This window comes from Mustela nivalis (genome assembly GCF_964662115.1).
Source record: "Mustela nivalis genome assembly, contig: HAP1_SCAFFOLD_1318, whole genome shotgun sequence".
NCBI classification, from domain to species: domain Eukaryota; kingdom Metazoa; phylum Chordata; class Mammalia; order Carnivora; family Mustelidae; genus Mustela; species Mustela nivalis.
The window spans coordinates 42,945-68,452 of record NW_028135346.1 but is presented as its reverse complement, the minus strand read 5'-3'; the positions used below and the strand labels follow the sequence as shown (position 1 = coordinate 68,452).

General features: G+C 41.6%; 1 protein-coding gene across 1 annotated transcript; it reads right to left on the bottom strand.

Annotated features, from left to right (window-relative positions):
• Positions 1 to 1,383: 1,383 nt before the first annotated feature.
• LOC309857819 (olfactory receptor 7D4-like) lies at positions 1,384 to 20,964 on the bottom strand (the record flags this gene model as incomplete). Its single annotated transcript, XM_082750583.1, is given in 3 exon segments — positions 1,384 to 1,533; positions 19,979 to 20,457; positions 20,460 to 20,964. Coding segments are annotated over 3 exon segments (1,134 nt in total).
• Between the last annotated feature and the right edge of the window lie 4,544 nt (positions 20,965 to 25,508).

Sequence of the window (25,508 nt, the reverse complement as noted above, 5' to 3'; positions counted from 1 at the left end):
ACAGGAGATCATATTTGCCTCCTACAAGACCTACAATCTCCTCAGAACTCAAAAGACATATTGTTATTCCTAGGACTTCTTTTTAGAAGTCTTTTTTAGACACTGGATTTTAGACACTGGATTCCCAATTTTGCCATTCCGGCCTAGCCCTTATACCAGGCTTCCAAAGACACACCACAGGGACCTCTAACCAACCCAGGCTCCGTCAGACATCTGTTCTACCAGCTCAGGAGCCACCTCATTTCGGGACTGGGTCTGGCCTTGCCTAACCCTTCAAAACCTTTTCACCTTTTCACTGATGAATGGTCTGGGCTGGCCACCAGCTTCCTGGCCCAACTGACTTGTCCCACCTACCAGGTGGTGGCCTATCTCTCCAAGCAACTAGATATCACCACCCAGGGATGGCAGCCCTGCCTCATGGCCTTAGCGGCAGCCACTTCTCTTACAAAGGAGGCCCTCAATCTTACCTTAGGACAGCCCCTCACAGTATACTCCCCCCATCGACTGGGAGACTTAGTCAGTCACAAGTCCTTGGTACAACTCACTCCTTCCCATCTTCAGCTCTACCACCTGCTGTTCATAGAAAACCCCCAGGCCACACTCTCTGTCTCCGCTCACCTAAATCACACCACCCTCTTGCCAACACCCTCATCTACTGCCACTCCTTCCCACTCCTGCTGTCCACTCCTGGATGAACTTACTCCCTCCCATCCAGAACTTTCAGATCAGCTGCTGCCTGACCCCAATAGCACTCTGTTCATGGATGGGAGCTCCCTTATAGTGCCGAATGGACAGCGACATGCTGCCTATGTGGTAGTCATCCTAGACGTGGTCATAAAGGCGGCCTCTCTTCCCATCAGGACTACTTCTCAAAAGGCAGAACTGGTGGCTCTCACCAGGGCCCTTCATTATTCTAAGGGCCAACGGGTCACCATCTATACTGACTCCAAATATGTTTTCCTTATTACTCACACCCACTCTGTCCTTTGGCGAGAAAGGGGATTCCTCATGACCAAGGGAACCCCCAAAATCAAGAGGCCTCTCATTGCCAAACTTCTTGAGGCCCTCAATCACCCTACTGAAGTGGTTATTGTCCACTGCCATGGCCATCAGACCTCCAAGGACCCCATCTCTTTATGGAAAACAAGGCCGACTCTATTGCCCAATAAATGGCCTAAACTCCTCACCCCGCCCCTCCTATTCCTCAACACTCCCCACAGTCCCTCCTACACTGATGAGGAGATTCGGGTCCTTGAGACATTACATGGCAGGTAAGGCGACAGGGGAAGGTATTATGTCCATGACAAGATTGCCCTCCCAAATGGCCTAATCCACACCATCATTACTGACATCCACCAGTCTCTCCACATCAGTCCAAAGGCCCTATACCAATTTCTCCAACCTCTCTTTCACCACTCCCTCCCCCAAAAGACCATTAAGGATGTACACCAGACCTGCAGAACCTGTTCTGTGGTCAAAGCCCAGGGCAGCCTCTGCAGACCGGAACCCACCCCTCAGCTCCTTGGGCATCAGCTAGATGAGGACTGGCAACTTGACTTCACTCATATGCCTCAACACAAAACCTTCAGATACCTACCAACTCTCCTGGACACCTTCACAGGCTGAATAGAGACTTTCCCCACTTCTAGGAAACAGCAGATGTGGTTTCCATGATTCTCATTAAGCACATCATCCCAAGGTTTGGACTCCCTCGAACCCTACAATCAGATAACAGACCAGCCTTCATCTCCAGCATCACACAACAAGTCTCTGAGAGCCTCAACATTACCTGATACTTCATATTCCCTATCACTCCCAGTCCTCAGTTAAGGTCGAGAAGGCCAAAGATCTTCTCAAGGAGCAACTCACTAAACTCACTCTCGAAACTTGCCTCTCTTGGCCAAACCTTCTCACACTAGCACTCACCTGACTCAGGGCCTCTCCTCCCAGACCATCAAGACTCAGCCTCTTTGTATATGTGCTGCCAAAGCAAGCACAGGACTCAGCCCCTTTGAACACTTGGATGGCAGGCCCTTCCTGCTCAATCACAACCTCCCTGCCTCTCCTCCACCCCTCCTATCTTATCTGCCCTATCTGACTCTCCTACTAGCCCTTTTATGGGCTCTTGCAGATGCGACCATCCTCTGCTCTAACAGCTGGGGTGGAGACTTCCCCCGGCCCTAAATCCCAGGGACCAGGTTCTCCTACAAATATTTCACCCAAAGTCCTTACAACCCAGGTGGACCCACCCCCATACAAAGGTTATTCTTACAATTCCCACCACAGCAAAACTTCTGGGGCACAACCCGTGGGTACACATCTTCAGCCTAAAGTGACCTCCACCGCAGGATGGCTGGACTTCCCAGACCCTGGGGCCCATGTGGTTATGGATTTCCTGCACCACTTCTCCTCACCCTATTCCTTCTACCCCCTCATAGCCGCCGCCGGTGACCCTGGGTTCAGGTGGCACTTCTTCCTAGTGGAAACTTGGATGGACCCATGTGATGAAGTTCTAGAACCTACGAGAGGTTCAGTGGGCTGAGATCCAGAGCCGATGGCCAAGAAAGAATTCTTGAGACATCTTTGGTGCAAAATGGTGGTTTATTAAAGCACGGGGACAATACCCATGGGCAGGAAGAGCTGCTGCTCCAGGTTGTGGGAGATGGCAGGTTATGTACCTTGCAATTGGGGGAAGGTGAGGGGAAGGGAGGTTTCAACGGAGCTTTCATATGCTAAAGAGGGCCTTCAAGGTGCTGAAATACCACAGGCCTTGCCCCTTGACCAGTGTTGTCTTTTGGCAAGCCATTTACATTTCTGCTATCAAGAGTCTTTGTTAGTGAGATTTGGGTTTAGAAGAAATTTAACTTTATTTAGGGCTTGAAGAACTGAGTTATTTGCCTCTGGAAATTTGTGCTATTGATAAGGTAACTTCTTTGTTTGTAGATCTCTAGGATGTTTGTAAACCAAGGGAGACTCCTGTCTTGTTGGGTGTGATCTCTGCAAGTTAACTATTTGTTTCTCATTTATGGCAGTCAGGGATGCCTGAGGAATGTCACACACATTAGGAGGGGAGAGCGGGTGGAGAGGGGGTGCAGAGTGCCAGCTTTTGCTTTGTTCTCAGCCAGGCTCCTGCTCCCTCATCAATCTGGGTATTTGTATCTTTTATTAGTTCTGTGACATTTTGTGATAGTCTGGGATGTACACACAATGTTCTGCTTTGATAATTGCGCATGTGCCACTCTTTGCTGCTGTCAGGACATCTAAGGCCATCCTATTTCGTAGGACTGCCTTGCGTATCTGTGAGATTTCTATATTAAGTAGGGAAATTAGCTGGAGTGGTGATAGTTTTAGTAATGCGCCCATGAATCCAGGCAAATCCTAAGGTACAGTGACCTATCCACCCTGGAGGAAGGAAGGGCCACAGGTTGGTTCCACATATCCAGTGGGTTCCGTTTGGAGCTAACCATCTAATGCCAGGTCACCTTGCCCAGTCAGCAGCAAACCAGTCAGTAGCCTGGAATACTATTACTTGGGAACACATTTCTAGTGATAGCCATCCTAGATATTGTGTGTTATTTGCCCAAGTATCATACGTATGATTTTTTTTGTTCCCAGCATAAAACTGCCTTTTGACTGAGCTGTCCAATTGTGGGCGTAAGCCACAGATATGTATCCCAGATTTGATATACACCATCCTTAGTATAGTGATAAGGAGGGTTTTGTAACTTAGGCCCATATTTGATTGGGGAGTTATGGCTTGACAGCAATCCCCTTTGCTTCCAAATAGCTCCATGGGCATGTAGTACCGGGAAGGCATATTTGGAGTCAGTGTTAATGTTTATTTTTAGGCTTTGGCAATTGCAAAGTGCTAGTGAACACTATGGCATATCTAGCTTTTCTTATTTTTTTTTTTTTAATGAAAACTACTGTTATCAGTAAACCAACTGTCATTCGTATTTTTAACAGGGGCATCTTAAATCTGGCCAAATAGAGTAAGCAAGATCAATAACCTCTGAACATTTTTGCTCTACAGAGAAAGAAGCACAACAGTCAGGTTCAGGCATATGGGTAACTAGGTTTAAAGTTTGACAAGTTTTAAGTATTATTTCTAGCATATCTGTAAGTATAGCCCAGTATTTAATAAGTTGGCCTCCATCATCCATTGGTGACAAATCTGAACCTGAAGTGAAGTCATTACAGTCAGGGACTGTTCCATAGTAGCTTTGAGGCTCTTTTTATGAGGAGGACTGTTCTATGCTTAGCCAAAGCATCTGTTTGCAATTGCACCTCAACAGAGGTGGCTTCTAGGATAAATATGACTAAGAGATGAAACCATTAAGTAGCCCTTTGAGTGGTCCAGCCTTTACAATATTCTGAATACAGAGGATCACTGGCAAGTGGGAGAAAACTTGTCAAGAGATAAGGGGAGTCCCCATGCATCATCCAATCAAAGAAAGTGGGGTCATCCATTATCTCCACAAGTCCATAGTTAATCCTATGGAGTGCGGTATGCTGGCTTTTAGGCAATTTCATTATTACAGCCATAAACAAGGTGTTAGTTAAGTTATACAATTGTAGGGGAATCAATCCCATTTTCCAGTTGTTTAATCATGTGCCATGGGGTTCTGCTAATATCCCCACAAATAAAAAAGCAAGAAGATCGTCTAAATGAGCTATTGTGTAACTCTTCTGAAGTTTACCTCAAATTGTTTAGCTTAGGTAAGCAAACATTTAAAGACAATCAAATCTAGAATTTATCATCCATAAAGGTGTTATTAAAACATAATTTTTCTCTCTAAAATAACCCTCATTTCTAGAGATAGCCAAATCAGGACTAATTCATTTGAGAAACCAGTCCAGTTTTAACGAACTTGGCCTATTATTTACATAAGCTCAGCAAGAACAGTTGAGTGTGATCATATAGATCTTTTAGAATCTGATTTTCTGGAACTTTTTATAAGGAATCTCTAGGCTGAACTTTTAGTAGCCTCTCTGGGCCAGAAGCCAAGCCACGTACTTGCCATGAGGCATGCCTGCAATACCTGTCGATTTGGGCAAATTCTTCTTCCTGAGGTTCCCAAAGTATCCTGCCAGGAAGTGACATTCTTTACTCAGCTGGTGAGGCTACTGGGAACTCTGTAAGCAAGGTATCAGGCCAACAGTCCCAAGGGGCTTTATGGCTCCAGGTTTCATAAAATCAATCTTAGTTCCTTAAAGCTGTGTGGTCATATCTGAGTCTTTTCAAATATGACATTCCAGTCAAAGCCTTGGTAAAATAACCCATGTTTCCAATGCTGTCCTGTTACAAGGAGAACAGATTCTTATTGAACTTATGCAAATGACTGATTGCCATGGAAGAAAAAATACTTACTTTTGATTTTCAGAGGGTTCAGATAGAAAAGTTGAATGCCTTGATTTGTTTACAAATCGATACTTTTACATCTCTTTAAGTTACAGATAACTTAAGAAAAAGTGTCCCTAGTCTGGAAGAGCAAACATTAGAGAACCAGCAATGTTTAAAATAAGACAAAACTATAGTGTTTTAGTTCATTTAGTCCCATGTTACTTAATCTGGTGAATGCATCTTTAGTTAGTTTTGGGAATTCTCACCCATTTCAGTTTTAGGATTTTCAAATATATCAAATATCTGTATTTGTCCTGAAAGTCCTTTATATGAATCTACTTGAAGATAAAACTCATTTTACAAGATAATTAAAACAATTATAAATGACAAAAACTCGGAATGGATATGGTTAGAGCTGATGAGACGAAAGTTTACACTTTAGCTGGCAAGGAAATCAGGTTATTTCTGTGACACATAACATTTCCATAATTACAATATCAAGTGATGATCTCTCAAAACATTAAAAATTTAGGAAGTGCATAGAATCTCTAGAATAGTTATAGCATTTTCCAAATGTAACCCAAGGTTTATCATTGGTTCAGTAGTACTTCATGAGTAACTTTGCATACCAGAGGAAAGCCTGAGTTAAAGAGATTTACAACTTAAGTCTTGACAGCATTTGCTAAAATCTTATAAAGTACATGCCTATATATAATTAGGGATGTTAAACACCTGATAAAACAAAACATAGAAACTGGGTTTTCTGGGCAGGCAAAGAGAAAACCGTTTACATTTTCTTAACAGTGGATCAATTAACCTAAGAAAACTTCGTCCTTTTGAACAGAGACAATTTCAGTCCTATACCAATGTACCTTTAAAACCCATTCATTTCAATCTTAGTCTGTCCTGACCGTAGCTAAAATTCCTTTTCTGAAGATTTCTCTTCACAATCCTTCTACAACTTTCCTTTGCATTCAGGTTTTGTCCCAAGTCATTTCCTTCCAAACATACATCTCATTTAGGACAAAATCACCTTCTCTTACCCTCAACAAAATGTACTCCCATTCCTTAAATCCTTCTTACATATCATATACTTTTCCACAGAGTTATTTCCCTTATTTCCATCAGTCTTACAGTTAGCAGAATTTTGTACTTTTAGAAACACCTTAATCTCTAGTGAAGACTAAGTACTAACCAATTGTGAACTGTTACAACAGAATTCTTCAGATGGAAAATTTATGAATCAGTTAATCACAAAACATGTGATTTTGCATGTAAGAAGTAAGAAGTCAAAAGCAGTAAGAAGTCAAAAGCACAAACCTACATCCAGTAATTAATAACTTAGCATTTTATCCTGTTTGGTTAAGACCTAGATGTCCATAATTTAATTCCGTTTGTTATCCAAGCAAAACTTTAAACTTTCAGGTTACCAAAGACTTTGAAAGCTATCTCAGCAATTAGCCGTTAAAACATTGAGACAGACAATTAACCATCAGTTTAGTCATCTCTTTGCTAACAGATTTTAACAATAACACGAGCTTATTTGACCTTCAGTAAACTTCAATAGAATAAAAGCTTCACATTTACTGCTATAACTTCAAAGATACATCTATCTTAATTAAACCAACAAATTTAACTTAGTTCCAATACTGATTTATATTCCACCTGGGCCCACTCCACTTTGAATGTTTACCTGAGACACAGGTGGGGAGGTCCAGAGTGGGGAGTGTTAGGTCCAGGGGGTGCTCTTCTTGCTCCTTGACAGTGAAGAGAGAAGGAGCCATGGTGCATGATCTAGAGGCTAGTCATGCAGGCCGCACGCACTTTGGTGCAGAAACAAGAGAAAGGGGAAACAGGAAACAAAGTGCTGCCAGGAGACAGAGAAAAGATGCCCGGTTTTAGAGCTCATAAGCTCCAATAGAGGAGCAGATGCCATGCTTTCCCTCCAGCAAGTGGGGAGGGGTTAAGCAGTCCAAGTCGGGCCAGAGAAGACAGGGAAACTTCCCTGAAACAAAGAGAGTTTCGGCAGCTGCTTGGGAATATTCCTTATGGTCTCTGTCTTGAGTTAGACTAACCCCAGTTGGCTCCAGTTATAGCCACTAACATGGGAAGTAAGTGAGGGAGAAGCCCTCACATCTATTAGGAGAAACAGAGAGAGATAAAGTCAGAGTCCACTTTGCTAGGGATGGCCCAGCAACCTGGGTTTACTAGAAGAAGGCTTATTTATGTAATTACCATCCAATATGTCAGGAGGAAGTTTACTAGCTGACTCATTCAGGCAAACACACTCTACAAAACCCCTTAGTCTGGGGTCCTGGTGTAGAGCAATGAAGGCCTAGGTATGAGCAATGAAGGTATCCTAGGTCCATTTGCCCTGTTTCCTGCAGATGAGAGCTAACTGATAGATCCCACTGAGGCCATGCAGTGTTACAGAAGCTCAGTTCTTTCCTAAATTTTGCAATCCAAATTATTTCCAGTGGGTTAAAAGGCACCCTAAGGTAGAATCCTTGGGAACTGAAAAAGCCTACTGAGGCCATGCTTCCAGAAAAGTAAAAAAGGTCCATTACCAAATCCCCTGACTCCTGGGTGGCATCCCACGCAGGATATGTCAGAGGTTCCCATGTGTCAAAAGCGACCAGAGGCATCCCTCAACAAAATTCGCTATTGATCACTATCCTGCCTTTCCTAGGAAGGCATTCCTCCCATAAAATGTCCTGGAGGGGTGCCGGCATCCCTCCCCCTCCTCATCGCATCCTAGGCTGCTGATGGGTGCCTGGTGAATGGACCAAAACACTGTACCATGCCATGCCATCGTCTGTCTTGAAGACTGCATACTGTTTCGCCATTTTAACCCATGGAAATATTAGAAAAGTTTGGCAAGGGGAAATTACCCAATTTCATAGCTTTAAGTAGTCTGTAGAAGACAATGACAAAAAACAGTAAAGACTAAAATCCATCATGGTCTATGCGACATTCCAACACATGTGGTCCTTACAGCCAACTTCCTCAGGAAATGGTCCCGGTTGCATTTTAATTCAATTGGGTACTGGTTTGGGCCAGCTCCCAGTGGAGGTCTCTCAGCCAGAAGTGGCTAGACCAGGGATGTGGAAGGGATCACATTAGATTAATCAGGAGGAAACCTCACATGGGAGTATTAAGATTGGCAGCCGTCCTGGTGACTTAGGTGGCTGTCCCGGGCCTAAGAGAGACAACCTTATATAAGAACAGGAATAAAGAGAGGGTATCAAGTTTCTGGGTTTTATTGCCATTCTGGCCAGGGTACTAACTTACAGCCAAAAGGCAGACACTCTCCTTCCCGTAGAGCAGCCTTGGGCTAGAGGATTACAGCCTGACCAATTGACATGCAAGTGTTTCAATAAGACCATACTCCTTGAAAAGCCTCTGAAATGAGACTAAAGGAAAAGTAGAGATAAAGTACTCACCAATTTTGCACTGAAGCTCAGAGTCCAAATGTAAAGACTCACAGCCCCACGTTGGGCGCCATAGGATGAAGTTCTAGAACTGAGCTGAGGTTCAGTGGGCTGAGGTCCAGAGCTGATGACCAAGAAAGAATTCTTGAGACATCTTTGGTGCAAAATGGTGGTTTATTAAAGCACGGGGACAGTACCTGTGGTCAGGAAGAGCTGCTGCTCCAGGTTGTGAGAGATGGTAGGTTATGTACCTTGTAGTTGGGGGAAGGTGAGGGGAAGGGAGGTTTCAACGGAGCTTTCATATGCTAAAGAGGGCCTATAAGGTGCCTGGATACCACAGGCCTTGCCCCTCGACCAGTGTTGTCTTTTGGCAAGCCATTCACATTTCTGCTATCAAGTGTCTTTGTTAGTGAGATTTGGGTTTAGAAGAAATTTAACTTTATTTATTTATTTTTTAAGATTATTTATTTATTTATTTGACAGAGAAAGATCACAAGTAGGCAGAGAGGCAGGCAGAGAGAGAGAGAGAGAGAGAGGAGGAAGCAGGCTCCCTTCTGAGCAGAGAGCCCGATGCGGGACTTGATCCCAGGACCCTAAGACCATGACCTGAGCCGAAGGCAGCAGCTTAAACCACTGAGCCACCCAGGCACCCAGAAATTTAACTTTATTTAGAGCTTGAGGAACTGAGTTATTTGCCTCTGGAAATTTGTGCTATTGATAAGGTAACTTCTTTGTTGTAGATCTCTAGGATATTTGTAAACCAAGGGAGATGCCTGTCTTGCAGGATTGTGATCTCTGCAAGTTAACTATTTGTTTCTCACTTATGGCAGTCAGGAATGTTACACACATTACCAAGGGGAGTGGGTGGAGAGGGGGTGTAAGATGCCAGCTTTTGCTTTGTCTTTAGCCAGCCTCCTGCTCCCTCATCACATGGGGATACCACACAGTCTAGTCAGCTGGTCACCACAGATTGCCAGCCCGTAGGGTGCCAGCCTTAACAGAAATGGCCATCCTCACTACCAACCCCCCTGACAGAAAAGGGCTGTATTTCTTCCCCTGGTCATCAGGGTCTCCTTAGCGTCTTCCTTAGTGGCCACCAGACTGGGCACCGGGGCCCTAGCCCACTCCATAGATGCTACCCAAGATTTATCCAAACAGCAACAGCCATCAAGGCCTCAGCCAAGTCTTTGGCATCCCTACAGCAACAGATTACCTCAGTGGCCCAGGCTCACATATGTGAGGTTTCCAGAGTCACTGTCAACCAGCTCCTCCTGCATCCCTGCTCCCACCTGCCCACATCTGAGGAACCCTATGAGGAGGCCCTCTGCCAGCAGGAAGTAGCCAGATCTGAATTGCCACCCCTGTTACACCAAAAAAGTCAGAATGTTGGGTCGGTGGCCCTGGGAATGCAGGTGGAGCAATAAAATGGCCACCAGACCTCCATCTTCCCCCTACCCAGGACTTTCTTGCCAGAAGGACATCTGTCAAGGACACGCCACTTTGAGTAAATGGAAACTTATGTGAGAAACAGAAACCAGCCACTTTGGACTTTCCAACACACGACCTCTAACCTTACCAAGTATGGTCATGAGTCCCCACCTGGCCTTGGCCCAATAAAAGCTCACTGAACCCCTTCCTGGGTGCAGCTTCCCTGACTCTCCTCTCCTGAGTCATGGAACCTTGCCTTGTGCCTATCTCACCTGGTGTTGTGTGTATCTCGCCTGTAAAACCTTACAAGATAGACTTTTAAATAAAATTAAATCACATGAAAATTCTAAAAATGAGGGAAAAAACCACGATGGGCTTTGAAACAACAAAGGATGTGGAAAAGATATCTGCTCTCCCATGTTCATTATAGTATTGTTCACGGTAGCCAGAATACGGAAACAACCTAAGTGCCTGTCAAAGGATGAATGGATAAATAAGGTGTATATATACATATATACATGTATATATACATGTATATACATACACATAATGAAATATTATTCATCCATGAGAAATAAAGATATTTGCAGCAACGTGGATGGGCCTAGAGTAATTTGCAACAATGTAGATGGACCTAGAGGTATAATGTTAAGTGAAATAAGTCAATCAGAGAAAGACAAATACCATTTGATTTCACTCATATGTGAAATTTAAGAAACAAAACAAAGGAACAAACTAAAAAAAAAGAGACAAACAAGAAAACAGTCTCTTTAAATACAAAGAACAAACTGGTGTTTGCCAGAGGAGAGGTAGATAAGGGGATGGGTGTAATAGATACAGGGGATTAAAAGTACACTTTTATCTTGGTTAGGTTTTGTTTTGGGCATTGTCTCTAAGTCCTAGAGATCTAATACACAGTATAGTGAATAAAGACAGCAGTCCTATATTATAATCATCAAATCTATTAAGAGATTAGAACTTAATTATTCCAACCACTAAACAAAAAGGGTAAATATATAACATGATAGAGGTGCTAGTTATTGCTGCATTGGCATCATATTAAAATGTATAAATATAAATATGAATTTCTAAATATAAATTTATAAATATATATATCTATATATATAAAATATCAAATTAACTGAACTGGGCAGCATCCTAGGAGCTCTAAGAAGCTATACAAAATGAAAGACTTTTATAGGCAGAAGGGAGTAGGGACAAGGCAGCTATACTAAGCAAAAAAGTGGCTTGGGGGCGCCTGGGTGGCTCAGTGGGTTAAGCCGCTGCCTTCGGCTCAGGTCATGATCTCAGTGTCCTGGGATCGAGTCCCGCATCGGGCTCTCTGCTCAGCAGGGAGCCTGCTTCCTCCTCTCTCTCTCTCTCTGCCTACTTGTAATCTCTCTCTGTCAAATAAATAAATAAAATCTTTAAAAAAAGAAAAAGTGGCTTGGGTATTGCAAGGTTATTTTCCCTGTAAGGGGTGGCAGGGGCCCCACCAGGCAGGTCACTTAACTAGTGCAGATGAGGTGATTTTAATTATCTATTTTAAAATTCCATTTCTGAGACAGCTGATTATTTAAATCTCTGGTTACATGAGGCTTGGTATAAGTGATTTCATTTTGTTTTTGTTGTTTGTTTTTAAAGAATATAAAAAACAAGGGGCACCTGGGTGGCTTAGTGGGTTAAAGCCTCTGCCTTCAGTTCAGTTCATGATGCCAGGGTCCTGGGATCAAGCCCCACATTTGGCTCTCTGCTCGGCAGGGAGCCTGCTTCCTCCTCCTCTCTCTCTGTCTGCCCCTCTGCCTACTTGTGATCTCTGTCTGTCAAATGAATAAATAAAATCTTTAAAAAAGAATACCAAAACAAAAAGTAAAAGTTGAAATACAGTGGAGTCATTTATGTCAAGGTATTTTCAAATGGACCTGGGAAGCCATTAAGGAGAAGGGCTTATACTCCTCCTTGAAGGTAGAATTGTAAAAATTCCAAAATTTTTACACCTGCCTGAACACCTGTGACATGTTATAGTAATACAGTTTTGCTTAGTGACAGCCTTAGCAGTGAGCATTCTCTTTTTGCTGTAATAAGCCCTGACTTTTTCTTGGTGGTGGAACACTATTTGGGTTGCTACTAAAATTTGTGTACCCAAATTGCAATTCTTTGATCCCAAATACATACTTCGGCTTCATTATTGCCTCCTGGCAATTTTAGATTGACAAAAAAGACAGCAGTTCAATAGGCAGAAAAGTATTTGATAATCTTTAATAGCCATTGCTGTAGGTGGTGGTGTGTATGTGGGAAAGAGGGAGAGGATGCAGGCTCTGGAGCTAGAAAAATAAGGATTTATCTTTAAAATGATAAATCATGAAACACCTGGGTGGCTTGACCTGCTTTCAGCTCAGGTCATGATGTCAGGGTCCTGGAATCGAGTCCCGCTTCAGGCTCCTTGCTCAGACAGAAGCCTGCTTCCTCCCTCTGCCTGCAGTTGCCCCTGCTTGTGTCCCCCCACCCCTGACAAATAAATAAATAAAATCATTAAAAAATAAAATAAAACAAAATGATAAATCATAATGATTTTTAAATGAGAGAAATGGCCAACTGAACATGGTACATCAAGAAATGACTAATGAGCATGCAAGGGCTGCTGCAATGAACCATGAGCTTTTACTAGTATTCTGATAATTCAAACAAAGACAAAGAGAGGGAATAGAAGCGTTGTAAAGCAAAAGACAGATGTATCATTGTTTGTAGAAAATATTTTGGCAATGGAGAACCCTCAGACCTCAGAAGGAGCAGCCCCAAGGTGCAGCCCCAAGCGCCATCATCAAGCATTTCAACAAATCCCTTCAGGCCATTGATTTCATTTTAGCATAAGATTCACATGGGTGGCTTATTAAAGGCAAATGGCTGGGCTTGACCCTGGAGTTTCTGATTTAGTAGATCTGGGATGAAAGTCAAGAATTTACACGTCTAACAAGCTCTCAGGAGATGCAGAAGCTGCTGATCTGGAGACACTTTGAAAGACATGGCTCTGGTTTGTGTCCCTAATGATCTGGCCTAGTAAAAGTTTTTCTCCACTGCTTACATGTCCTCCACCCAACCCCACCCTGAGCCTTTACGAGGCTACCGAGACTTTTTAAAATGGCATCAGGGAAATCCCTGGTAGTCCTGGCTCTTTCTCCTACAGTGACTTTCCCCCAGAAATTTCAAGGAGATGATCTAGGCAGGGAATTCACCACCCATGTCTCTGGGAGGCCCAACATGATCTGCCTTGGAGACACCCAGAGCTTATTCAAAGTTTCCAGGAACTTGGAGGCTGAATTCTCAGAGCACCCCATTAAATAAATTGTTCTACTGTCAAGTACTTTTTAGACAATTAAGATCAAAAGAATAATAGAAATGAAATTATCTTCCTCTTTTGTTACCCCAAAAATAGCTATGTAGAGAGGCAAATTTCTTTCCTTCATTTATTCCTTCTTTACTAGGTACATCCAAACATGGGCAGTCAACAAGAGCATGCTCCTGGAGGTTAAAAAAGCTTTACCTATTTACAAAGGATATATGGTCCTATAAAAAAATAATAAATAATAAAACTAAATAAATAAATAAGCACCATCTTATTGTAAGGGCCTATTTAGCCAGAGCAGCTTCATCTTGGTTGAACAGCCATTTTGTTGTTTATGCAGTAAAACTTAAACTGACCCTGCCCATCCCCCCAGGGGACTTACTTAAAAGCAGTACAGGAAACCAGTCTCAGGTAACAGAACCCAAATACAAGGGTGGATCAGGCCAGGTAGAGACATCCAATCAGTGGGACACACATACTGTCTCCCTAAATACCAAGGAGTGTGGGCTCCACCTTTTGGGCGCCAATTCTGACCAAGGTGATAGGCTAGTTCAAATAGCTACTATGGGGTGAATTATAGTTCAACTGGCCACAAGTGTGTGACCTAGCATGGCTGTGCATTTTTCTCTGTGTGTTACAATCTCATTGGCCAACTGTGTGTGGCCAGGCTCAACCACATGTTCTATAAAAGTTAGTCTGTAAGGCAGGGGGGGGTCTCCCTCTCCGTAAGAGGCAGCCCAGAATGGTCAGTTTGATTCTCGATGCTTGGCATGAAATAAAGCTTTGCCTGTCTTTTGCTTTGTATCAATCTCATTCCTTTGATTACGGACCCAACATTATTTTCTTGGGATTAAAAAAAAAAAAAAAGATACTACCCTAATTCTCACCTCCCCTTCTTCACAGGATTTAATTTCAAAGTTAGGAGTTTCTCCCTGATGTGTGTGCTAATGTTACAAAGAACCCAGTAGATGGGGTGCCTGAGTGGCTCAGGCTATTGAGAGGCTGCCTTCAGCTGGGGTCATGATGCCAGGAGTCCCACATAGGGCTCCCTGCTCAGTGGGGAGCCTGCTTCTCACTCTTCCTCTGTCTCTCAGCTCATGCTCTCACTCTCTCTCTCTATCTCAAATAAATAAAACATTAAAAACAAACAAACAAAAAACCCCACAAAAAACCCCAGCAGAGTTGACCTGCAGAATACCATTTTAACAAAAATGAAATGCAGGAGAAATAAGGTCTCTATTTCAAGAGAAAGAATGTAGTCATTAGTGACATTGATCCTGAAAAACCAAGCATTTAAAGAGTGAAAATACCCCCTTAGAATTTACTGGGCACCTGAGTTCTCTGCAGACCTTAGGGAGAGAAATTGTGATGGAGGTGGAAAGATTTCCAGATTAGTTGGTTAAACAGACAGTGAACAATGAGGGAAACAGAAGTAGCATGTATAGACCAAATCTGAAGTTTGGAGCAATGCTCCAAGGAGACTACAGGTCTATGAGTGAGTTATATTTCTACTGAAGGAAATGGGCATGTGGAACATTCCCATGTTATTGGAAATTATAACATTACATTCAGACATAGGAATATATGAGATTAAAAAAGACAAATGAAGCATAAGTTCCCCCCAAAGTTATAAAGGGATGGGATTCAAAGCTCAGGTGAAGGTTTTTAAGAGGCAGTCATTAATAAAATAATTATACAAGTAATTATTTAATTACAGTGGTGGCTAATGGGGTGAATAGCATTGTGTTCAGTGAGAACATATATCTGGTGGGGCCCATGTAATGAGAACTGAAGGTTTTGGATAGGATTCAGCCAGGCATTTGCTTAGCTAACTTGACTCTCACAACAGGAATGTCTCACTCTCCTTACAGGTAGTTGACTTATATGACTAACTGCACAGACAGAACATCACCAGACCAATCATTTGGCCTCCAAAATAATGATACTAATGGGGTGTTCTTTGGGCCCTTCAACCTCTTTCTAAGATGTTTTATCTTCCCCCAAAATGTTGCTTCTCTGTTATCCCATCTCTTTGAAAGCTAACTCCATTAACTTCTGCACTCATGGAATTGTTTTACTCCAGTGTTCTCAGCTGGCCTGATTTTGACTCCTCTGAGACAAATTCTGGTTATCACAACACAGTGCTAGCATCTAGTGGGTAAAGCTCAGGGATGCTGTTAAACATCATAAAATTAGAGAACAGCCTCCTATGACAAACAATACAGACCCCAAATGTCATTTTTTGGTTGAGGCTGAGAAACCCTGGTCTAAACAGTAGAGGAATAATATTAAAAATTTTATCAAAACTCCCAATCATTCCGTATTATTTTAATAATGACATTGAAAGTATCATTATAAAATAGACCTCATTTTTTTCTTTTTTTTCCTTTTGTGCTGCTTAATGTTTTTTTATTGTGGTTAGATTAGGTTCATATGACATAAGATGTGCCATTTTAGACATTTTGAAGTGCACATTCCTACACACTTGTATGAGTGCATTCACATTGTTGGGCCACCATTAATTACCATCATCCATCTCCAGAATTTCTTCATCTTCCCAAATTGAAGCTTTGTATCCATTAAACACTAACCTTCTATTTCCTCCCTTCTTCCAGTCCTTGACAACCACCATTCTAGTTTCTGTCTTTGTGAGTTTGACTACTCTTGGTACCTCATATAAGTGGAATCCTATAAAATTTATCCATTTGCAATATCTTAATTTCAACATTCTCAATTTTCAAAACCTGAACTCCTGATGTCCAATTTCCTTTCATATTTATTCCACCATAGCCCTCCTTATCTCAATGAATGCAATTTGATTCTTTCATGGTTCAGGCTCCAAACCCTGGAGCCAATCTTGACTCCTCCCTTTATCTCATACTCATGTCCTGACAGACAACATATCCTCTTGGTTCTACCTTCTGAGCATAGCCCTAAGGACCACTTCTCAACCCTTACACTACTAGCACCACCCTGGCTGTAGCTATATGTATCTCATCTGCTTGCTGCTCTCAGCCCCAAGCAGGCATCCTCACACCTTGAAACCCATTCTCAACTCAGCAGCTAGGATGATCTTTGAAGTCCTAAGTCTTATGGTGTCATGCATCTGCCCAAAGCCCTTCAGTATCTCCTCACATCACTCAGAACAAATGAAAGCAAAAGTTTTTCAAAGTTAGGGAAAGACTCACATGACCCCTGTGGAAACCTGTCTTCCTCTTGCATTATGATCCCATTCTCCACTCCAGACACATCCTCGCCAGTGAAAGTCCCACCTCAGCGTCTTTGCCATTAATATTACTATCTGTCCAGAGCACTCCACCCCTAGATGTGCATTCACCTTCTTCACAAATGTAATGTGTACTCAATGATATTTATTATGAACAGGATTTTTAATAGGACAATCCATTCTTCCCATACACCTGTACCTATTTATCCTTGCAGTGAAGCTAAAATATGACTGAGATATAGCTAAAATATGACTGACATAAAATATGACTGACATAGGACAACCCACTCTTCCCATACACCTGTACCTATTTATCCTTGCAGTGGTTGAAGCAAAAATATGACTGACACAGTAAAAACTCAGTAAACAATAAATGTTGTTCTAAAGGGGCTGCTAAAAACATTGTTTGCTGACCACAGTTGATTGGCCCAATCTGGAAAGAGAACATATTTGTGCAGATCAGAATAATTTCCTCAGATTTTTCCCCTCTTTTTCCCTTTTTCTTCCTTCCTTCTTTCCTTCCTCTTCTCTTCTTTCTTTCTTTCTTCTTTCTCTCTTCCTTCCTTCTTCCTTTCCTTTCTTCTTTTTGGCACATGGGTAGCCAAAGTAATTCCAGTTCTTAAATAGTACAGCTGTGAGGTGTGAGTTGTGAGAGCTGCTGGCCTCTATGTCTCCGTTTGAAAGTGGCCAGTTTGGGTGCCTGGGTGGCTCAGTGGGTTAAGCCGCTGCCTTCGGCTCAGGTCATGATCTCAGGGTCCTGGGATCGAGTCCCGCATCAGTCTCTCTGCTCAGCAGGAAGCCTGCTTCCCTCTCTCACTCTCTCTCTCTCTCTCTGCCTGCCTTTCCATCTACTTGTGATTTCTCTCTGTCAAATAAATAAATAAAATCTTTAAAAAAAAGAAAAGAAAGTGGCCAGTTTAAGAAACCAAAACTGATAGCCCGAAAGGAAATCCTCATGGTGTTTGAGTCCCAGTATCTAGTGTGTGTCCAGCTGAGCCTCTGCTTGGTTTTGTTCAGATGAATCAGAGAATTCTCTTCTATCACTTGTTGTCTAAGTTCACCTGTCTAGTACAACCTTATCTTTATGTGTGACAGGACCATGAGATGATCATACCCACTGAAAATCAGCAAGGAGTGCTGTGACAGATTCCATATCCTCAGCTCAAGTCCTTATCAACTAATTGGTGGCAAATTCTAGATCACACATCTCCTGTGGTAAGCTAACTAATAGCCTCGCAAAAATGTCCAGGTACCAATCTTCAGAATTTGGGAATGTGTTACTTTAGATGACAAAAGGCACTTTGTAAGTACTGTTAAGTTAAGGATCTTGAGATGGGAAATACACCCTGAATTATCTGGGTCAACTCAATGTAATCATCAGGGTCTTTCCAAAAGGAAGCAGAGATCCTGATACAGATTTCAATCCAGAATCTGGGATCGTGACCTGAGCTGAAGGCAGATGCTTAACTGAGCCATCTAAATGCCCCAATAAAAATATTTTTTAAATAAAAATTTAAAGAATTTTTAAAAATTCCTCAGGGTGGGTATGAAACTTTTACTTTTGTTTTCAATAGGATTTGAACACAAATATCATGCTCACCACTCTATGTTGTAATCATTTGGTTCCCTCCTCAATGTGTACACAGCAGAAAATAAATTCACAATGGATTAGACTTAATGGAATCAAAGTGAATTGAAGCCACATCAAATTAGTCTTTTCTCTCTAACAAACTTTAATTTTTGAATAATTTTAAGTCCTAACTATGTTCTCAATACTTAGCACCTTTTGTTTCTTCTCCAAAAGTTTCTCCTTTCCTGATGTTGTTTTGATACATTATAGGTGTTACCACTTGCCTTAGTTTCTTATTCTGGGTTCACAGAGAAGCCGATGCTGAGCCAAGAATTTATGTGCAAGCACTTTATTGGAAGGAGCAAGGAATATGGAACATGGGTAAGAGAGAGAGAAGTGACACATGGAAGAAAATACATCAGTTAATTTTATATTAAGTCAGCTTCCACAGTGAATGAGAGAGTTTTCATCCTGTGGGGAAATTCTGGAAAATGCTACAAAATACAAACCTCAGAAATATCCTAGACAATGAGTGAAAGACATAATAAACCTCATAATTCTCCATCAAGGGCTGTTTTGTGGGGGCATAATTCCCTGGTATTTTTGCCATGGCTATTGGGCAAAGTTGGTGCTGACTGAGGCTGGCATTTGGCAGTCATGTGGTGGACATGTAGGGAGGATCCCTACAGGGAGAAATGTGGACAGCATCTACCACTCCATCCTTCACTGAACACTCAATTCTATGAACATTCTTCTCAGATGAGCTAAGTTCTGAACACATTCTACATGTGTGTAAATACCATTCTTGATGACACCTCCAGAGAGTCCCAGAAAAAAAAATTAAACCATGTGAGAGAATAACTCTTATTCTATTGTATTGATCATCGCATGTTTTAGGATATTAGAGGGTGTATCTTAAAATTGCATATATGAGAAATAAAAGTCAAGTAAAAGAAGGAAAGAGAGGAAGGAAGGAAAAGTGGAAGGATCACAAGGATTTGAAATACATCTCAGGTTTCCAAGGCAGCATATTGCTATGAATATAATCATGGAAATCTAGATTCTTATTTTGAAGTTGAAAATCACATCACTGTTCATATAAAAAGTAGAATAGAAACTCCGTGCCAGCCAGCCAGGTTATAATCCAACTCAGTTTCACTCTCTTCTTTTGAGAAGTCAGGTGAATGAGGGGAAATGTCTTCAGGACACATTTTCAAGGTGATGTAAAGTCAAACATGTGAAGGAACAAAGAGGCACAGTTCTGATATGGCAAACACTTTGGTATGATCATGCATGCATGATTTCATTCCATTTCTTGTGGGGAAAACAAGCACACAAATAAATGAAGGTGAAGAACCTTAATGTTTTAGAGGATAATTTTGGGGGCAACCACAGCAGCTCAATAGGACAGGTAGTTTAAGCCTAAAGTTAGAAATCATAAGAATGGCTACAAGAAAGCTTGACAAACATGGAATTTTATGGACAACATATAGAGAAGACAAGTGAGAAAGTTCTTTGGAGGGATTGCTGAGGAGAGACTAATACAAAAACAAATAAAAGAGAATTGATGGGAGCTTTGGGAAATGGATAAATCAAACATGTCTATGAGAAGAGAAGAAGACAGATTGAAGGTCACATTTCCCTTTGCAGCCCCCAATGTCCACTTGGTTCTGAGGCAAGTGGCCCATAATGGACATGAAGCTGCTCTGATGAGCCTTCTCAGGGCTCCCTTCACATCCTTGTTCCTCAGACTGTAGATGAAGGGGTTCAGTATGGGGGTGACCACAGTGTACATCACTGAGGCAACCGAGCTTCTCTGGGAAGAATGGGTCACAGCAGATGTGAGGTAGACCCCCACGCTTGTGCCATAGAACAAAGAGACCACAGAGAGATGAGACCCACAAGTAGAAAATACTTTATACTTGCCCTCAGTGAAGGTCATCCTCATTAAGGATGAGACATTCTGAGATTTTGAGAAGAGGATCCCGGTGAGGGAAAACATGCACAACAGGGCAGTGGCAACATACAAGCAGATGTTATTGATGAGGGTGTCAGAGCAGGCCACCTTGAGAATCTGAGCCAGTTCACAGAAGAAATGTGGAAGTTCCAGCCTGGACAGAAAGTCAACCATCCTACCAGTAGAATATGAATCAGGGAAACCAAGAAAATGGTGAGCCAACAAATCAGAACCAGGAGGACACAGAGTCGTGGGTTCATGATGACAGAGTGGTGCAAGGGGTGGCAGATGGCCACATACCTGTCATAAGCCATCACCGTCAAGAGGAAATCATCCATTCCAGCAAAAACCATAAAAAAATACACCTGAGTGATGCATCCTATATAGGAAATATCTTTGCTGTGTGCCTGGATGTTCAGCAGCATCTTGGGGATGGTGGTGGAGGTGAAACAGATGTCAACAAGGGACAGGTTGGAGAGGAAGAAGTACATAGGGGTGTGGAGATGGGGGTCAAAGAGAATAGCCAGGATAATGAGCAGGTTTCCCAGCACAGTGACCAGGTACATGGACAGGAACAAGCCAAAGAGGAGAGGCTGTAGTTCTGGATCTTCTGAGAGGCCCAGAAAAAGGAACACTGATACTTCTGTCTTGTTTCCTGCTCCCATGTAGCTGGTGTGTTGGCTGGAGAAGGAGACAAAAGCAACCTTCAATGAACAGCCAGCTGGCACTTCCTAGGATTTACCTTTGATCCCATTTTTCATGGACACTCTTTACCCTTCATTAGTCCTTCCAATGCCAGTGATCCACTCATTGAAGTGGTGGCCCATTTCCATTCTAAATGTGCATAATTATTCAGACTATCTTTGACTTGGCGGAAATCTTTCTCTTTTTATCTGGTACTTACTGGTTCTAATTCTTCTATTCAAATCTGTGATTATAAAATGGTTTCTTCCTTGAGATGATCTTCCAAAATAATTGAAGACATTTAAGATCGTTGATAACTTTCTTTATTCTGATAACCCTATCCTAATGATTAAGATAGGTTTTCAACTTAAATAACCTTTACTCTGCAACCTGGTGTGTCCTACTGATGTCATAGTTAACTCTCAAAAAGTCTTTTCTCCCCCCAAAATGTGTTTAGTGCTATTGCCTTTTTAAAATAATGATTCAAAATGCTTTTGTGCTACAAAAGTTGGGTGTATATGGACCACATCTTCCTTATCCATTCGTCCGTTGAAGGGCATCTTGGTTCTTTCCACAGTTTGGCAACTGTGGCCATTGCTGCTATAAACATTGGGGTACAGAAGGCCCTTCTTTTCACTACATCTGTATCTTTGGGGCAAATACCCAGGAGTGCAATGGCAGGGTCATAGGGAAGTTCTATTTTTAATTTCTTGAGGAATCTCCACACTGTTCTCCAAAGAGGCTGCACCAACTTGCATTCCCACCAACAGTGTAAGAGGGTTCCCCTTTCTCCACATCCTCTCCAACACATGTTGTTTCCTGTCTTGCTAATTTTGGCATTCTAACTGGTGTAAGGTGATATCTCAATGTAGTTTTAATTTGAATTTCCCTGATAGCTAGTGATGATGAACATTTTTTCATGTGTCTGATAGCCATTTGTATGACTTTATTGGAGAAGTGTCTATCTATATCTTCTGCCCATTTTTTGATATGATTGTCTGTTTTGTGGGTGTTGAGTTTGAGGAGTTCACTATAGATCCTGGATATCAACCTTTTGTCTGTACTGTCATTTGCAAATATCTTCTCTCATTCCGTGGGTTGCCTCTTTGTTTTTTTTTTTTTTTTAATTTTTAAAAAATTTTTTTAATTTTTTTAATATACATATATTTTTATCCCCAGGGGTACAGGTCTGTGAATCACTAGGTTTACACACTTCACAGCACTCACCAAAGCACATACCCTCCTCAATGTCCATAATCCCACCCCCTTCTCCCAAACCCCCTCCCCCCAGCAACCCTCAGTTTGTTTTGTGAGATTAAGAGTCACTTATGGTTTGTCTCCCTCCCAATCCCATCTTGTTTCATTTATTCTTCTCCTACCCACTTAAGCCCCCATGTTGCATCACCACTTCCTCATATCAGGGAGATCATATGATAGTTGTCCTTCTCCGTTTGACTTATTTCGCTAAGCATGATACGCTCTAGTTCCATCCATGTTGTCGCAAATGGCAAGATTTCATTTCTTTTTATGGCTGCATAGTATTCCATTGTGTATATATACCACATCTTCTTGATCCATTCATCTGTTGATGGACATCTAGGTTCTTTCCATAGTTTGGCTATTGTGGACATTGCTGCTATAAACATTCGGGTGCACGTGCCCCTTTGGATCACTACGTTTGTGTCTTTAGGGTAAACAGCATGGAGGTTCCTCAAAATGTTGAAAATAGAACTGCCCTATGACCCAGCAATTGCACTATTGGGTATTTAGCCTCCTTGTTTTCTTGACTGTTTCCTTGGCTATGCAGAAGCTTTTGATTGTCGGGAGCCGGTACAGGAGGCCTACTCTAAGAGCTGTAAGGGACTGAATATGATTGGCTGTTCATTTAGGTCCACTCTCGCGGGAGGTGCATGAGCACTGCATTGTGATTGGTTAACATTGCCTGTATAAAAACGCATGCGCCGAGGGTAAAAGGGAGAGGAAGGAAAAAAAGTGATTAAAGAAGAAGGTTCGCCGCTACGTGAGTCTCCGAGTCGTTCTTGCGGGCCGAGAGTGACATTTGATTTTGATGAAGTCCCAAAAGTTCATCTTCGCATTTCTTTCCTTTACCTTTGGAGACATATCTTGAAAGAAGTTGCTGTGGCTGTTATCGAAGAGATTACTGCCTATGTTCTCCTCTAGGATTCTGATGGATTCCTGTCTCACATTGAGGTCTTTTATCCATTTTGAGTTTATCTTTGTGTACGGTGTAAGAGAATGGTTGAGTTTCATTCTTCTACAAATAGCTGTCCAGTTTTCCCAGCACCATTTATTGAAGAGACTGTCTTTTTTCCACTGTATATTTTTTCCTGTTTTGTCGAAGATTATTTGACCATAGAGTTGAGGGTCCATATCTGGGTTCTCTACTCTGTTCCACTGGTCTATGTGTCTGTTTTTATGCCAGTACCATGCTGTCTTGGTGATCATAGCTTTGTAGTAAAGCTTGAATACCCAACTTTTGTAGCAACATGGACAGGACTGGAAGAGATTATGCTGAGTGAAATCAGTCAAGCAGAGAGAGTCAATTATCATATGGTTTCACTTATTTGTGGAGCATAACAAATAGCATGGAGGACATGCTTTTGTGCACAGTACAATGTTAATAAATAACTATTTTCATTAATGTATTCCTTTTATGGCAATCACTTTTGGTAAATGACTGTCCCCAAACACAGTATTATAGAATTGTCATTTAGAAAAAGGGATCTCGAGTCAGACTTTCTGGAATAAAACATTTGGTCTACCAACTTACTCTCTGTGTGACCCTGACAAAGTTGATAATCTCTTGTTGCTGCAGATATCTCAGTTCTACTATGGGAGTAGTAAATATTCCCTGCATTGCATGCCTGGGGAGTGAATTAAATGAGATGACACATGTAATGTTTCTAGTGGTTCTTGTGACATACAGAGGACATTTGACAAATGTGGGCTTCTGTTCTTACCATTACAAAAACGTTGTCTTGTATGGCTATCATTTATCAATATTCTACTTAAACTGTGGCAGCCATCAAAGATGGAATTCTGACCATCATAAACACAACAGGTATGTCACCTCTTTTGACTACCATGTAGCACTTCTAGTTAATGAAGCCCCTATGCTTCCCTCTTTCTGATACCACCTGCCAAGTGGATTCTTCCAAGAAAGAAGAAAAAGCCTATGGATTACATAAATAACAAGGGGGGAAATCACAAATCATCAGAAATCATTAAAATTAAATACATAGCGTGTGTGAGAGTGTATACTGTATGTTCATGCTCACAAGTGGGAGTGTGTTACATTAAAAATCAGAACAATTAATTGCAAAAAAGATTGATTTGATAAAAAATATTTAAAGCTTCTATAAATCAAACCATCTTAAAAATTGAAAGGGAAAATTTAAGATGTGAAAATGAATGTCTACATCTCGATAATAGAAAAAGTTTTAGTATTATTAATGTCTATAGAATGCTAATTAATTAAAAGGAAAACAGAACCACTGAAAATCAGTTTAGCTTTGGATGGTGGGTAGAAAAGACTTCTCTGAAATATGAACATTTGAGCTGCTAGAGGAAGGACAGGTAATTAATTAATTAAGAAAAATAAGGAGACGGACACATTTTGGGCAGAAAGAATAGAATTTGCAGTTTCCCCAAGTTGGGTGAGCTTGGTAATGGAAGGGATTTAAGAGGCCAGTGAGATGCAGAGCAGACAGTGAGGTTCACGAGGGAGAGAGTATGTGAGGAGCACATGGGGAGCTACCTGTACTATTCCTTAATGTGCCTATCATGTTAGTAATAATATATATAGTTACATATATAATGTATATCTACTGATATCTAGATATATAATATATATTTTGTGGGCTATAAATGGAGGCTGTTTTTGCTCACCATTGTTTTCCCAGGGACTTACATAGTGTCTGCACATAGTAGTTGTTCAACACATGCAAATGTTAGATGTACAATAAAAACTAAGACCAAAAGCGTCAACTAGAATGCAAAAAAGGGAATCTTCAAGCTCATTGTATACCTGAATGTGAACACAAAATAGAATAGTAAGTTTAAACTCAATGCATTCATACCTACTTAAAAGAGTAGCATATCATGAAAAAGTCATACCTATTCTAGGAAAGAAAAGATGTTTAATGCTAGGATGTTTGCAAAAACAGGTTACCACAAATAAAGAGAAATGAAGAAGAATCATAACCATAATCACAATAGAAAATGGATTTGAGAAAATGCAGCAGCTGGGTGCCTGGTTGGCTCAGGTGGTTAGGTGACTGCCTTCAGCTCAGATCATGATCCCGAAGTAGAGTTCCAGAATAGAGTCCTGCATAGGCTCCCTGGTCAGTAGGGATTCTGTTCTCCCTCTGATGCTACCCCCTCTTATGCACTCTCTCTCTCTAAAATAAATAAATAAAATTATATTTAAAAAGGTGGGGGTGCTTGGGTGGCTTAGTAGTTAGGCATCTGCCTTTGGCTCAGGTCATGATCCCAGGGTCCTGGG